Source organism: Caloenas nicobarica, chromosome 1, assembly GCF_036013445.1.
Source record: "Caloenas nicobarica isolate bCalNic1 chromosome 1, bCalNic1.hap1, whole genome shotgun sequence".
Lineage (NCBI taxonomy): Eukaryota > Metazoa > Chordata > Aves > Columbiformes > Columbidae > Caloenas > Caloenas nicobarica.
In genome coordinates this window covers 58,122,605-58,139,546 of record NC_088245.1, presented here as the reverse complement: position 1 = coordinate 58,139,546, position 16,942 = coordinate 58,122,605, and the positions used below count along the sequence as shown (strand labels likewise).

The window sequence follows — 16,942 nt, the reverse complement described above, 5'->3', positions numbered from 1 at the left end:
CACGGGCACCTGAAGAGTCTTAAAGTAGAAGAGCATGGTACATGGTTTTCTCTTAAGAGCTGCTGTCTGAAGGGGTTTAAAACTGCTCCTGAAGATGAATATAGGGGCTCTATGGGACTGGTGAAAACAGCTAGTCCCAGGCGTGCAATGAGGCCATCGACATGTTGTGGAAAACCTCATCAGATCCCTATGGGCATCGTTAGACATCTTCATACCTTTAAAAATCTGCTCCCTGATACCACTTATTTACTTTCTGTCAGGGAGCCGCCTGGGCCACGGCAGCTCCCTGGGGTCTGGGACCACACAGGGACACAGGGTCTGGCATCCAGGTCCCATCTTACCACCCCATCCAGGAGCAGGACAGCTGGGGGACACCCAGGCTGCCCCAGCCCTGGGCATCAAGCACCTCCCTGGGGATGGACTGGGACACTGGCCCACAGGTGGGCCTGGCTCAGTGGGGCCCATGGCTGGGCAGGACTCTGGGGACCTGGTGGCCAGCACTGCTGCAGCATCACTGGGGCAGGGGCAGGGACCGTCAGGGCTGGCAGAGCCTCATGGCCCCAACACTTGCAAGCGCCGGTCAATCCAGAAGCAGAAATGCTTTGTATTGCTGCTGCTGCGTTAGCAGCTGTGCCCTCTGTGGTCCGCCCGCTGCCTGGGAACCTACCACTTGTCTTCACCGCTCTGAGTGAAGTCTTACTCATATGACTTCCGTGCACCTCTTGCCTCCACATGAGCCTGGATTTCAGCCTTGAAGCATATTTGCAAAGCACAGGCCACTAAACCCAACACCCCTATGCAATCTAAGCAGCATTTGAGCACGAGGTTCTTAAGAGACGTGGTTTAGTGACAGTGTTAGGTTAAGAGTTGGATTCGATGATCAGTCTCTTCCAGCTGAAGTGATTCTATGATTCTATGACTCTATCTCAGATGCCAGAATATTGATTTAAACGTCCCTGAGGCAAATGTGGCTTTCCTATTTGGATGAAAGTTAGTCCCTGTGCTTCTCACAAGTAACAAAACCCTGACCGTATATACCATATCGAGTGTCAAACTGACCCATGATACTCATAATGAAAACACCCTGCCCCACAACCAAATCTGCCTTGGGGCATGTGATTCCCCAGATCAGTCAGCCACTGCAAGATGGTTTGCAGCTGTTTACGATGACTCTGCTACGGGTGGTGTAACACCCATGTGGACACACTGCATGGTGAACTCAGAATCTCAACATGACTTAAATGCTATCTTCAGACAAAATATAGTCCTCAGAAACATAAACAAAGAAGTTTATTGCAAATAAAAATTCACATTCACATCATTAACTCTTATGAAGCATAAGGAGGTTATTTTGCAAGTTGTGAAGCATCCATGTGCACAAGGGCTGCCATTTTCATCAGAACAGCTGCCTGGGACATGGATATATTCATCTGAATGTGCCAAGCCAAATATCCCTCTATCTACAAAGGTTTTGATTTGGCTGGTGACATCGTTCTGACACTTCCACAGTTTCATTTTCTCTGGATCTGGCAGTAGAGGCTCATAGAAAACACCAAACCAAGAATCTGGAAAACAGAGACATTTCTGGTATTACTTGGCAGTCCTGGAAATCCCAGGGTATAACTGTTACACAGTGGGAACACTTTGTTTGCAAATGTCTTGGTTTAACATGCAGGCTAAATCCACTATGCAGAAGATATTTTCCAATGTAATTCTTAAAGAACATGACTCTAGAATATAGCCATTTTAGTGAAATCAGTATATATCACAGTTAAGACTTCAGACATGATGGAAAACTTTGATTTGTTTAAAAGAATTGCCTCTGTGGATGGGCATCCTTGTAATTCTGAACGTTGAAAATGCAACGGAGTAGCGAATACTGAGAAGTTCAAGAAATTCGGACAAAAACTCAGTCTTTTATTTTCTAATAAAGTTAGGGAAACTTTCTGATTCCATTGTAAATTCTAAGGGTTGCTTCCCTTTGAAATCTCTCCTTTTCCGCTGTCTTTCTCTTTTATGTAAATTTATGTGTAAAGGCATACATGTATATACGTACACAGGCATAGATCTATACACATACTCCACTGTTTCGTGTGGCAAATGATCATGCAACAAATATTTTATATTCATCAGTGACAAATTAGGGACAGAAACACTGAGTCTACTAAAGAAGCTGTTGCTTGAAATATAAAATTCAGTAGGGTCATCTTCTGTAGTGGGAATTACTGGGTGAAGTTCCACAGCTTGTAACAGACAACTGGTGAGATGAGAAGACCAGAAATCTCCCTTCTGGGTTTAAAATTAACCAGTCTGTGAAGGTGTTTCACAAAAATTGGAAGTATCCAAATGACATTTATGAAGCCATGAACACCCGGACACTTCATTTATTTAAGGAAGAGACAGCGGAGAGCATACAGAACACAGGGCTACAGCTAAGACAAGGGAATGGACTCACAGCTGGAATAAGCCAACAGGGTTTCCTTGACATACCATGCCCACATTTTCATGAAACTGGGCCCTTCTTCTCAGTATCATTTCCACTAATAGCATGAGTTCAAACCATAAGAGCCCATGAGTGGCATAATGGGGCAGGCGGAGTGGAAAACACTAGGGAACAGCACTTTTCCTTGTCCATATATTTTTATCTGGGGTTTTCCAGACCAGAGAGATGGTTAAGCACGTGGCCTTTGATCTGCAATTACTTGAGAAGTCATAATGTGTTAATATCTTTGGAAAGGCTACATGTTTATCGAGCGTAAATTGCCAGCTGACAATTTGTACCAGCTGATGCTCATATTGTTTATTCATGTTGTTTTCTAATCCTTTTATGATTGGGAGAGGCAACCACCACAGAAAATGCCAACTGGAAGACAGGGAAGAATGATGGCAAATGAACTAAAGGCTACAACTCATGTAACCACAGTAACTGGAGCAAAGTGACTTATAACTTACCTTTGGGTTATAGATGCAATTTTATACTTCTATTATATTTTTAAGGCCTTTTAATATTGGTGTATTTCACCTATTTTCCCCGCAAAGTCTACATATACACAAGAGACCTGACCCCCCACGTAGAGCACCTTAAATAACATGATGCCTGTGCCAAGTAAGAAGTTAGTGGCCGGTCCTCTCCCAGTGCTGCAGCTGTGTAATACTTCCCTGCTTACTATTATTTTCCTGGAAATGTATTTTTGAGCTGAAGCTCCTGCCCACTCTTCTACCACGAGGAGTGATCCTCTGCCAATGACGTTAAGAAGTTTTCACTCAGAATAACAGACTGAACTCTGCACGGCAATCTTCATCATTTCTGCTTTTCCCTCAAACATCCATCTGCTGGGGGCAGGGGAGGAGGGAAACCATGGAGGAATAGTGAAAAGAAAGAAAATGACTGAAGAAAGCAACATGATGAAATCCTGTCTTTCTTTGTCATTTTCTCCTAATCAAAGCCTATCAGTCATCAAGTAGCTGACTGGATAACCTTACTGTTTTTCCTTCTCTCTTCAGAGAAAATTTTGCATGTTATTCTTCAGTGTATGATGAAGCAATTAAAATGAAGAGCTCACATATTCTGCTTTTTTTTACACACAGGAATATGTGGAACAGCACAGGTGTGCACTCAGGCACATTCACACACCATCTTGATGGCTAAATTATGCCCTTGGAGTAATAATTTAATATCATCATTTCTCCGTGATAAAAATATGTGGTTTAGGGGCTAACATCTCTTGTTATGAGATGACTTTTTCCCCAAGTAAAGAGAGGAGAGAGGAGGAAAAGACAGGCTATTCTGCCTCGTGTCTTCCTGGGGCTGGGGATCTGCCCGCCCCTCTATCTCCAGGGCTCGCTGTCAGGCACAGCCTGGCTCCAGGACTGTTGAATCCTTGCAGGAAAAATGCTGCATGATACATTTATACAGGCAGCAGGGTGGTCTGATCCCGGCTGAAGTTCACAGCTCGGCAGCCATATGCTGTTTATATGAAATAACAGTAAGATTACGGCTAAGGTGAGAGGTGGTTTTCCCTTGTCTATTAAATGAGGAAGCCAAGTGTTTTAATCCCATTCCCAGTGTATTCCTAAGTAGAACATACTGCTACTAAATATTTTAACGGTGTATACTGGTACCTCAATAACAGCCAGTCCAAAGGCAATCGCTATAATGATGAGCATATTGTTTTTGATTAATTCGAGCATCACTTCTCCACAAGGCTGAAAAATAAGACAAAATGATTAATTATAGGTAGCCAATATTAGTCTAAGGCTATCAGGAATGCATCCTCTAAAATAATTTCTCTCACACTCACTCTCTCTCTTTGTGTTAAAGAAAGGCTATTTGAATTTGCTCTGGCTTGTTGCTAACAAACACAAAGAGCACAGCTATACATACCTTGTACTCTGAGAAAGATACCTAATGGTACAATGGCACAATTTCAAATGAACACATGCAGCTGTAATGCCTAATGTTTGCATAATTTTCAGTTCGTAAGAAAATATACATTTGTTCCGACTTTCACTTGATAATCTTCTGCTGCTAGGAAAGAGCCAATGCAGCAATGACCAGATCTGAAAGAGGACTTCAGTTTCCCACTAATCTGACCTTTGGATTCAAAACATCAAAGCCCATTATTAGAATCCAGGTCAACTCTCAATATTTGGATACAAAACCTAGTTTAAATATTAATTTTGACAAATGTTTGGTGGTCTTGGGCTGGGAGGAAGAGAATGATCATATCCAAAGTTCTATGCAGCCCTACTCTCCTTTTTAATAAATGCATACATCTGTTCTTATAATGACTACCTCTTCTCCAGGCCTTGACAATATTCCTTTTGCAAATCGTAGGGAAAGCCAAGTATGGCTTAAATCCATCAAATCTATGGTATTGTTCCAACACTATAACTGCCTTCCCCCCAAATATATTTATATTCTTTCACCATATTTCCTCCTTTACAATAAACACATAGATCTTCTCCTTATAGTCCTTCTAAAAAACTTCTCATTTAAGCTGACTCTGATCTGCACTGAATTTCAAATCCTTTTTCCTGGATCACAAGAGTTGAATGTCTTTACTAGTGTCTAACACCACCATGAAATCTGTGTGTTCATGTGAGTGATATCTTGCACCTGCAGTAATTTCACTGATGGCTTCTCATGTGTCCTTCGAGGGTTTTCCTGAGGCCAAAAAGACATTAAAATGTGGCCAAAACAGCCTCTTTTTATACATCTTATTTCCAGATTGGGTTCTGGCATCCTCTACTTAACCAGACTGTTCCCTTGCTTTAAAACAGTATTTTCTTCTGTGGGACTACGCAGGGAGGAGATTAGTGTTCAGCCAGGACCCAGCTAAGGAGCTATGCATTTAGAGAACTATACATCCAAATTTGGACATTTGCTAAAATCTGCTTTGTGCTAGGCACAGATTGGCAAACTTTGTACCACCAGCATTCTAAAAATGCAGCCATTTTGTGCTAGTTTTCCACCTCTTTTTGTATTTTTCTTTATAGGCATGAAGCCCGAATTTCCATATAAGGAAACAGATACATCTTCAAATTAATTGAGATCTCTGCTGCCCACCTACCAATTTTTGAGTATACTTTTTTGTTGCCTGTCACCAGATATTTTTGCCTTGTTATATCAACTGCCACAAGCTTTTCAGAAGGCTGTAGTTGTAGGAAATTACACTCTGAGTATGCTGCCATGAAGCCTACAACATATAAGGTTTCTTCCCAGCAGATCCTGCAAAATGAGTGTGGGGCTTTTTATTACAGGACTATAAACCCCAAAGGTCTTGCATTTAACGTGTTCGTTTTTCAACATCCCTGAGCCTTTTGAAAGCCTCTGAGCCAACAGATCTACCACCAGAAGGAGCCTGGGTGAGACCATCACCTCCTGACGGAGGAATGAGAACCAAAGGGTAGCTGACGTGCTGCTCTGACTCAGAGGCATGCCCTGACCCCAAAGTCATCACAGTTTTCACCCACAGTAACCGTGGAGACTGCTGAGGTCCTAAGAGCATGCACTGCACAGCTAAGATAAAGGCACCTAAGAGGAAGCAGGAGCATATTTCATGTATGCACAGTAATTTCATAACAGATGGCTCAGGGGCAATTCCGGCTAACAAAGAGAAGAAGAAACTTTGCCTTTTTGGAAAGATACGGAACTGCTGACTATGCCAGTCACCAAAGTCAACCTTGGGTTAAAAGCTCTTTTTGGAAAGAAGACTGGAATGTTATATTTTTCTTACCGTTTTGTAAACGTATCTGCCTTTAAAGTTAGTGCAGAGGTCTGACGATGTGCTCTTTACGTCACACTCACAGATTTTACGGCCAAAATTTTTTCCCCAGTCTTCAGCTCCGTTCAGCAAACCGCAGCACTGGTACTACAAGGAAGGAGGAGATGGGGAGATAAGGAAAAAAGTGGTGATTTGCAGTTCGAGGGCAGTAGGGGAGGGAGTTGAGAGGAACAACAAAGGAGAAATTTCCTTTCATGTTTTCCCATGTGGAAGTTTTCTCATATTGATATGTCTCAAATACCCTTTACATTTCCATACCAGTTATAAGAATGTACATGCACAAATTTTAAAAAGGGAAAATAAAGTTTTTTTAAAAGGGGGAAAAAAGACCAGATTTTCATTATATGGTGCTCAAAAAAGTTAACATCCTATAAAGTTAGTAATTGTCAGTGTCAGAACTGAACTGCAACATGCAATAATACTAAGTATAGTAGTTTTTGAGAATAAAGTCTTCTTTCTGCAGGTTATACTTGCAGAATGTAACAGCTCCAGAAACACCCACATTTCACATCTTGAAAAGCCAGGCTGAAAACTCAAAAATCAGGCACATAAAACTCTGAAATCTAGAAAAATAACCACCTTGATGATGGTTAGCCCTTTAAATTAGAAATGGACTGAAGAGGCCAGGGCTCCATTTCGGGTTTGTGAAACCTAAACCAGGTGCAGTTTCACTTCATGTTCCACTTTATTCAAGCCACAAAAGCTCAGGGGTGCAGACTTGGGCTTGAGGTCCTCCCTCTTTAAAAACCAGCTGGAAATGTTCACATAATTTTGTATAAAAGCAAAGGCCGTGGGACATAATAAAGCAATCCTGGTCTATTTAAAAATTAATACAGTAATTATGGGATTTTTCATTTTGCTCACCCTTCAATCATCTCTCCAGGGAGTTGCTTATTATATCAGAAGAAATAAGCTGGCTCAGAAGCAGAGAACAGGGCCAGAGGTGGAATGGGGAAGGAGAAGCAGAAGTAATATAAACCACCCAAATATTGTTTCTTGCTTCCTTTTCTTTCACACCATCAGCCTTTAAAAGCATTGGAATTCTTTGAGCCTATCCATCTAAGTCATCACTTGTTAGGGACTAAAAAAAAAAAAATAACAGCAGGCACTCTGTCAATGTGTAGGTACAGGTATCCATGGGAGGGGCAAGGGTCTACACCATCAGTGATATCAGTGAGATTCAAGGGCATCCTCTGCGTGACACCCAGGCCCAAGGTGGCACTAGGTGTCCACCTTCTGTGGTCCTGCAGGTGGGGGAAGCCAGGGTAGGTATAAGCACAGTGAAACCAAACCTCCCTTTTATCATGTTTCCTTCATCTTTCTTAAAAGTGTGGCATTTAATGCCTTCATAGCAATGGGATATTCCAAATGAAATACATTCCTGCAGTTTTCCTTATCCTGGGATAATCTTGTCTTAAGAGTACTGGGTAGCTCTTAGCTGGGATGCAGTGGAGGAGCAATGTCTCTTCAGAAGGGAAACCTGTAGCAAAGGAGCAGGCAGCCTTCACGTGAGAGAGCTTCGCTAACCGTCAGTTTCTCCTGCATGTTGTGCATCCTTGTTCCATCACTCTTATAAACACTAGTGCATAAAGAAATCATCACAGAAGGCCCATGTCATATCGAGAAAGTAGAAGCCCCTTGTGCAGTGTTTCAACTTAAGTCAGACCCTTCCCCATCCCCACGGACTGAAATGCAAATCTAGGGCTAAGTGGCCATAAAATGAAGCACAGCCAAGTGCCAGAGATGGAACAGAGAGCAACAGCCCCTGTCTGTCCTTCATTACATTTTAATTACCGTGTTCTCAAACTTCTGGAAATTCTCTTGAAACGTTTTATCTTGTTCTGTAGAGCCTTGCAATGAATCCAAACTCCGCTGGAGGGCCTTGTTAAGGGATGTTTCAATCTGAAAGTCCAAATATTTTATTAGTTTTTAGGGTAGAAACAAAACTCTGGGAAGACATTGATGAAAATGCACAATAATACTGTACCTGAGATCTGTACACTGCTCCCAAAATACCTCCTGTGATCTGAAGGATCAGGATCAGAAGCAGTCCAATAAAAAACTAGGAAGAAAACAAAAGGGGAGAAAACTATAGTACTTCTGACCAAGATGATATCATTTCTTCTATGTGAAGGTTAAGCTTTCATGAGCTTGAATAACCATGTAGGTAGAACAAACAGAAGTTCCAGCCAAGGCTGCTCCAGTTATTCCTTCTTTGGCGATGAGAAGAGGGGGTGCTCAAGACAGAGTGTGCTCAGCTGGTGATCAAAACAAGGTGCACACCAAAGTAGTGGCATGATGTGCAGTGTGTAGGTGAGAGGTGTTGGGCAGGAGGACAGGGAGGATGTTCTAGGAGGACCAGCAAAGAGAGCAACCGGTAATTTATGAAATTAAGTGGGACAGGTAGTGGGGGAGGACTGGTGGATGGAACTTTGGTGGTAGCTGAATGGAAAAAAAGCTAGTGACATGCTTGGGGCTGCCTGGACCCTGTCTTCTGGTTAATGAGACCACCCATCATTTTTTCTGCACTAGAATTCAGAAGTGGCTCAAGCACAAGGTAAGCAATGAAAACACATGATCATAATCAAGTATTTCATTAAACAAAAAGGCCCCCAACTTCATTTGATACTTCTTGCAAAGAGCTTATCCATCAAATGTATCTGTGGCCTGTTCAAGGTAGTAAAATGTTTTCTTTCTTACCAACAGCAGCATGCACCGGCTCTCCTTGATGGCACCACAGCACCCTAGAAAGCCAAGGACCATAATGATGGAGCCCACGGCTATCAGCAGATCAACCCCTGCAAAATTGTTGCTCTCTATCTCCAGCTCCTGAAAAAAGAGAGGGAAAAAATATTTCAGCTACAAGAAGCTCATCCTAAAAGCATCTCCATACCACAAAAAAGAGAATTATTTCATAACCGATAAATATACTGATTAGTAACCATGGCGAAATTCTGATCCATGAATAAACAAGCCTCTAATGTCCCCTAATTAAACGTTTTGTTGGGGAGCTCAGTAGAACCTGGCTTTTCACAGTCTTTGTCTCTGCACAAGATGAAAGTCAACCTTCCAGAATAAATAAATGTCTCTTGTCTTTAAAGTGGCTTTCAGTTAGTTTTCAGTCAATGAATCTTTGCCTTTTACTGGAAAACTGGCAAAATTGATTATCTCAAAATCTCTCCTACATTAACAGAATGTTAATGAAACAAAACCTCTGTTTGTCATTAAAAGGCCAGGAACATATTCTGTGGCTGTTCCTGAGAGAATGCTTCTGAGAGTGATGCTGGATATACTAGAGAAATAGTTAGATGTATTTTCCAAAGCAGCTCTCTTTTTTTTTTTCTTTTTTTTTTTTTTTTATTAGGCATAATCTCTAATATTACCCTCAGAGATGAGGACTGTATTTTGATGTGTGGAACATTCAACTAAACAATTCATATACCTCAATATTATTAAATATCAAATTATTCAGTTCCCATAGGACTGACTAAGGCCAAAGGCCAAAATAGAGACAAATGTTCAAAGAATATTTTCCAGTGTGGCTGGTGCCAAGATTAGCAAAAATGTCTGGAAGTTGTCACATTTATCTTCTGATGAAAATTGCAAAGGTATATAGACAAGCATAATTTGAAGAATGTGTTGTTCTTTCCCCTTCCAAGTTGGACTGAACTTCCTGTTATTTATTCTTAGAAAGGCCTATTCATCTACAGCCAAATCCGTATCGTCTGTTCAATTATCACTCAGGCAAAACATACATTGGTTTCGAATGGGAAATTTGCCTGCATAGAGGCAAAAATGTGAGAAAATGCCTTTGAATTTTGGTCCATACTCTTAAGTGAGTTTTCAGGGAGTACTAAGTGTCACTTCAGGAAACAAGTTTGGGATAGACTTAAATATGCTTTTCTGAATAGGAAATCGGTCAAAAATTAAGAAAGGATTTTCCAAGCTCCATTGTACAATCTGAGCCATCATACTAGAGATGGTCAACAAGCAAGTATGACAACTTTATTTTCTTCTGAAGTGTTGATTAAGGAGTCAAAGTTGTCACTCTTCCACAGCAGAGGATGGCAGAGCTCTCCACCATGACCTAATTTACCCCATGGCACAATGTCATCCCAAACTGAGCTCTATTGCATCCATCCTCTGCCAGAATGAGACATCTGGGACTGGCTAAGGGCAAAACCATCATCAACCAAATGGCAAGAAACGTATAAGCTATTTCTTATCTCCATCTTTTTTTTTCTATCCAGATGGGAAAATACTGAGTTAAAAGTTGTTGTTCTTAACTGACAGACTGTCAGCAGAGGAGTGATGTAAAGATTTGCAACTTAATCTATACTAAAGGCTCAATCCGAAAGCTGAAAAAAATGCTTCCATGTCACATGTAGCCATTATTTTCACTTCTATGGCTGTACATTTTCAAATTCATTTAGAATTCTATGGCCCAAATTCACAAGAATAAACACACTGCTTAAACGTTAGAGTCAGATTATTCTTCTTGTTAGTATAACAAAGCACCAACATGCAAAGATTGCACAGTGCCTTTTAGAGAAGCATCTATGAACTGTGAAATCAGCTTCACTCAAGGGTGATGGAAAACATGATGCAAGTCAGGGGCCAGTGCCACTGGGATCATGCTTGGCAAAAGGTTGGCAGGGCACACAGGGCCCAAGGGCCTTTGCACCAACAAGACGAGGTTCTGCTACATGTCTGCAAGATCAAGTGCTCCTCAAAATTGTATTTTCCCCAGCTTTGCAGAAAAGAGAAGTCACTAACTCATAAATTCTGAAGTAATTTAATAACCCAGATAAAATCCAGGAGGGGAAGTCAGGGATGTTTTTGTCTCCTTCAGGAGGGATATTAGGACATTTCAATCCTAAGTAAAGATTTTCGGGTCTCTAAAACTCTATATAAATATAGGCGCAAAAGGATAAGGTGTTTTTAAGGAGCCACTGCAAAGAGAAGGTAAAAAATCTTTGCTCCCATTCAAAGTTGCAGTTACTGGGGAAATAAGAATTGTGTTACTGAAGATAGTGAGAAAGGTAAAAATATTCCCTACAAACACATGGAAGGAAACCCAGGACTATATATGTCAACACTTTTCTAATAGAGAAGGACACTGAAAAGTCTTGGAGCCACATGGCTCCTCATTGTTCTCTCTAACACTGAAACCAGTAACAAAACCATCATCAGTTTTCATTAGAGAAGAGACATATTTTCCGACAGAAATCAGTGTGCATCTGTGAGAACCTACATTAATAACACTACAAAACACTTCTTGTAGTCACATATCTGTGCTTACGTCAATCAGTTTATCTGACTACCTGCACTATCTTGTTTAATCTTAAACATCATAAACTGCATTAATCTTTACCCTCACAAACCACCTCAACAAAAACATAGCAAATTTGTGGAAATGAAGATAGGAAATGAAAGTATATGCAGTAGCTTCCACATTTCACATGGTTCTGGTATGACTGCATGTGTTTACCTGCTGAACATCTTTGCTAACACGTATCCATATAGAGACTCCCAAAATAATGGAACCACACACCTGCAGGAGAAAATAAAGAATATTTAGAAACACCAGCAATTTTAGATTAACATTCAGCATCCAAATTGCACAAGATGCTGGCCAAAATTCTGAAATCTTTTGTTTGGCAAAGTGAAAGAAACATGAATTGCTGGAGCACAGAATATTGATTCATATCCAGGAAACTTCATAAGGGTAGTTAAATCTTCAGTTATGCACCAAATCCCTGATGTTTCTACCTCAGAGGACTCTGCATTTCCTTGATGATTTATACGTGTGGTTGGGAAGCACACAGAAAATCCATCAGATGAGAGAGGAATATAAATTGCTATTGTATGTATGTAAAATGACTGTAAAGAACATTGTTTCTTGTATAATGGAAACACATGAGATTTGATAAGGAATGTTTCTATAACTGTTGTTTCTAGAATTCTTCAGGACACATACCTAGAGATATATTCCCTGTGGTAAAACTATCAGGAAAAGTTCTAAATAACACCTTTCTGCTGTTTCTATTGCAACAATACTGACCATCTCCAGTCCTTAGAATATTCTTCCTATAAAATGCCTATAGTTATTATTTCCATCACATTTTTACAGAAAACAAGCATACTTGGTCATGTACATGTGAAAGTTAGACTGGGATGACTTGCTTTAAGATGTCAAAGTCAGGACAGATGAATCCCAGGTCCAGACACATTCCCTAATCACTAACTAGTTGTGCTCCTGTTTCTATAATTGTTGCGGTACCATTCCAATATGTGCCAGTCACTCTATCCCTAACCTTGTCCATGATGGTTCTTACACAGAATTTCTCTTTATTAAGTGTTGGAGACTGGTAATTAAGAGGCTAATCAGGTGTAAGGATCATGCCTACTGAGACAACAGGCAGGAAAAAGAGGACCAGAGACTAGTCAGATTTAGAATTATCTTCCTGCATGTCTTTAATACTCAAGTCATAAATGGCTCTGACATGTTGTTATGAGCTTCCCATGAAGACTGGGACTATTCCTAAGCTTTTAAAATTAAAAGAGCTATTTTTATATGTTTTAGATAATTTTTCTTAAAATATGCTTTCCCCACAAAATGTTTCGTATAATATTCAGCATCAAAGACCATAATGACTTTAGCAGATTATTTAATATGGGACAGAGCCAACACTCAGACATGAGCACCACACATTTTCCTGCTCTAAGTAAAGATCCTATAAGTACATTTTAAACATGAAAAGGAAAGTTGTACAATTGATGACAGCTATATCATGTTATCAAATTTAACTAGAACTCCCCACTGAAACCTTCTGAATCGCACTCAATCTGCCTAGAAACTGATGGTATCACATAACTCTATATTTGGTTCTTGTTCAGCAGCACCGTGCGAGCCATGTGGCTATGCACCAGACAACATAGGCTGGCTAATGTGAAAATTTCCACTGAAGCAGCTATTGCTGCAAAACCAAACAGAATTTGGCCCACTCCCTTATTTGTTACATAGGACCTCCCATAAAAATACAGCACAGTAGTAGAAGTAAATACAGCTGAATGTACAGGACCTTACCAATCAGATGAAAATGTTAAAATATTTATTTCCTCCATTCAAAAAAACCCTTGATTTATAAATCAAAAATTTTACTAAGGTATATCTATTTTAATTATAAAAATAGAGTTGGTTTAGGCTGATTGAAAAATTCTCCATTTCAGTAAAATCTTAATGTTTTGGTTCTGTTTATTTTCATAATATACAAAGTGTACAAGAACACACAAAGAAAAGTTTCAAAATAACAAATCAAAATGGTCTGTCTCCAAAGAGGCTAAGTTAAACATTCCAAGTTTGCTGGAATGTTCCATCCTAATTACTGAGTTTTCTTAAAATAAAGTTTTGACTAAGGAAACTGTCTCTTCAAGAAATTTCATTTTTAATGAACCAGTATTTTCCAATGGAATAAAAAGAGATTCTTTGAAAAGGTCCTCACCCATTTTCCTGGAACTAGATGGCTATCATAATTTTGCCTCAACCCTTGACCAAGGATCAGTGACCTTGTCACTGTCTCATAAACTAACCAGGAACAGGGCTCTTGTCCCTCAAATTCAACCAGTCCTTCTCTTCTTGAGCCCTTCATTCTTAGTATGATGAAGAAATAAAACCAAATTAATTTAGTGTCACCTCAGATGAGCCTGCTGTGACTCTGGACCAGCAGTACATCAAGACTCTGCACTTCTCAGACACAGGAATGCCAAACCTGTGGGAAATTCCCTCCACTGGCACACACTTTTTAAGCAACCGGTTTAAAGGTATCAGGAGGAACTTTCTACAGGCTTGCTCCTGTTCAGGAAAACAGTTGCCTGGAATACTACCTTGAGATACCTGAAATTAACAGTGCTAGGACATTCCTACCGAGAATGTTGTCTATGGCTCAGCACACCTGCTGAGTTTGTCTTGCTGCTTTCACGGATAGAGATGTTCAGATGTAAGGTATGGGGAAGGGGCCACTTTGGTTGTAGATGGGACTGCAAGTCTGCTATCAAGAACTGATCAAAGATGGCACTGTCACTAATCAGGTTGCCTCAAACTAGGATCAGACATCAATATTTAGTGCAAAAAATTGGTAATTCTACAATTTTGCATGATGTGGAATAGCAGAAGCTGACAGAACGAGGGCAGCAGGTGCAACTGGATATCCTGCAGTCTCTGAAGAAGGGAAAGAGGAAAAATCTGACCTATGTGTCAGGTTTAACGCACAAAACTGACTTCAGGATTAACTTAAGGACTATTAAAAACTCCAGATAGGCACCCAGCTCCAAAGCACAGGTCTTCAAAAGCCCATGGTCAGCTTTCTTTCACCAAATTCTATGGACAGGCTGGCGTCCAAGAGAGGGCTCATGGGCCTGTAGATTCCCAGGGGGCATGTGTCATGTAGTGAAGCCAAAGCCATTTTGCAGAGCTAGCTTAGACTCTTCCAGGGCTTACACACCTAGTACTACGCTGTAAGAGCTGCTTAAAAAAAGGCAAAGGCCTTAAAATGAAAGGACACCAGGTAAATATGCAGCTGTTGCTCTTATCTTGTTAAGACTAAAGTCACCTTCATTTCTCACTACAGTTTAATTTTCCACTTGCCAGCTGCCTTGTGCACTGGGGAGAGCAGCAGTGAAACCAGTGGCTGTGGAGACGTCACTGTTCCCTATACTTTACTACAGCAATTTAATGATTTCCAGGAATTAGAGACAGGAATGTGAATCAAAGAATTCAGCTTCATTGTACTCGATTTGCCCATATTCCTGTTTGCACCATGTATATTCTTCTCTGTCTTGGTAGTGCTAAACCCTTTCCTTTAAAATAAGTAACTACAGCTGCATTCCTGTGCTCCTCTGTCCCATCCAGGCAGTCACATGCACAGCAAAAGCCTTCAGTATGTTCTTTCTCGGATGAGAGTGTGGATTTTTCTACCTTTGGCATAAAGATAGGTTTGGGAAGTTTGTTCCACACCTGCTTGTTTCCAGAGATTTCAAGAGGCCCCCAGGACTGCGTCCCGTGTTTTTTCCTAGGAAACCCAGGCTGTCACTGGAGGCTTAGGCATGTTCATTCCAGAAGTAGTTTCGAGCTTTCCTAACGCTACTCTGAGACATTTGCCTGTGTTTTAGCTTATAGTAAAAATGGATGAATGTGAACAGGAAAAACTTCCTGAGGGGCAGGAATTCCAATTCAGAAACTTATGGACTCTTTTAAGTACTGTTGCAGAAAAACTTCAGCACAGATGTCAAGTGTCTTCAGTCTGCCTTGATGGAGGTGGAGGAAGAAGAGAGGGAGGCAGTCAAACCATCACTGGCCTGTTAGGAATTTCTTTGTGAGGTCCACAAACAATCAAATAATTTTGCTAATTCTTTTCATTTTGGCTGGCCACAATTTTTCCAAGGCTACTGTTTGCGGTCCCTTTTCAATGGTATCACCTTTTCACTTGAAAAAAATCCCTTGAGGCAAAGCCCACAATGCGGCTAGCAGTTCCGCTTCTGCTTTCAGTGAACCTTTGGTGAACCTGACAAATTTATTTCAGGAAAGCCGACAGTGAGGTTGAACCATGAGAGAAACGTTCTTTAACTCAAACCTTTCCAGAGCTTCCAGGACTTGAAATTCTTGCAACCAGCTGAGATGTAATCAATAGTCGGACACAGTTCAGATGACACCCAGAAACCTGCCCGCTGCCCTGTGCTGTATGTCTTGATACAGCTATTAGCAGCACTGCCAGCCCATACCATTTTACAAACGTTTACTGTCCACCATCAGAAACTAATTATGACACTGAATGCAAAGCAAAGAACCACAGAGAAGGATATGAAAATCATTTATCAATTAGGAGGCTAAAAATAAAAGTGAATTTTCCGTATCTTCTGCCGCAACTGCATGTTCAGGATTATGCTGTTTGGATGTAAGCAGCAGACAAAAGCAAGAGAACAATGTATCGTAAGTGGAGAGTCTGTTATCTTCTGGCTGAAATGAGTGAAGTCCCTTGACATAGGGGGTACCATATGGGCAGGGAAACAGACTCACGTCTGCTCTACTTTTGAACGTGGAGGGAAAGCTATTTCAAATAAAAAAATAAAAGGAAGGGCAAAAGTTAAACATGTTCTCCCCTCCCCAATTTAGAATTGTACTCTGGTTCCACTTACGCTCTATTTTCTCTACATTTCCTTCAACTACAGCGTTCAGATAATGTTGAACACATTTCATGCATCACTAATAACAATTTAAACACTGACTTACCCAAAACAACAAGTTGAAGATGAACATGGAGTACTTCATGCAGCTGCTTACACCCGCCATTTTCAACAAGCTGAGACAAAAATGAGAACTGCAGAAGAAGCTTTCCTAAGAGTTTGACCTCAATATAAAAGTTGTTCCTGTGTCTTCAGGAAACCTCTGAAACCACGTCAAATGCACCGTGCTGCTGAAAGCAAAAATTGTTACCAAGGCATCAACAGTTATTTAAATAGTCTGTATACCACAGGTAAATATTAACCAGAGTATTGAGAAAGCACTACCAGGTGTTATCACCGAGTCTCCAGACTCTCATTACGTCTTTGTGATTTGTACATTTCTATGGTGCAGTTAATCTTGTCCTACACCTCAA

General features: G+C 40.7%; 1 protein-coding gene across 1 annotated transcript; it reads right to left on the bottom strand.

Annotated features, from left to right (window-relative positions):
* Positions 1-1,426: 1,426 nt before the first annotated feature.
* TSPAN8 (tetraspanin 8) lies at positions 1,427-16,635 on the bottom strand. Its single transcript, XM_065658519.1, has 8 exons — positions 16,576-16,635; positions 11,779-11,841; positions 8,988-9,116; positions 8,275-8,349; positions 8,082-8,189; positions 6,240-6,374; positions 4,123-4,206; positions 1,427-1,565 (listed from the first exon to the last, which is right to left on the bottom strand). The coding sequence occupies exons 1-8, from the start codon at positions 16,633-16,635 to the stop codon at positions 1,512-1,514; spliced, it is 708 nt and encodes a 235-aa protein (XP_065514591.1). The 3' UTR covers positions 1,427-1,511.
* Between the last annotated feature and the right edge of the window lie 307 nt (positions 16,636-16,942).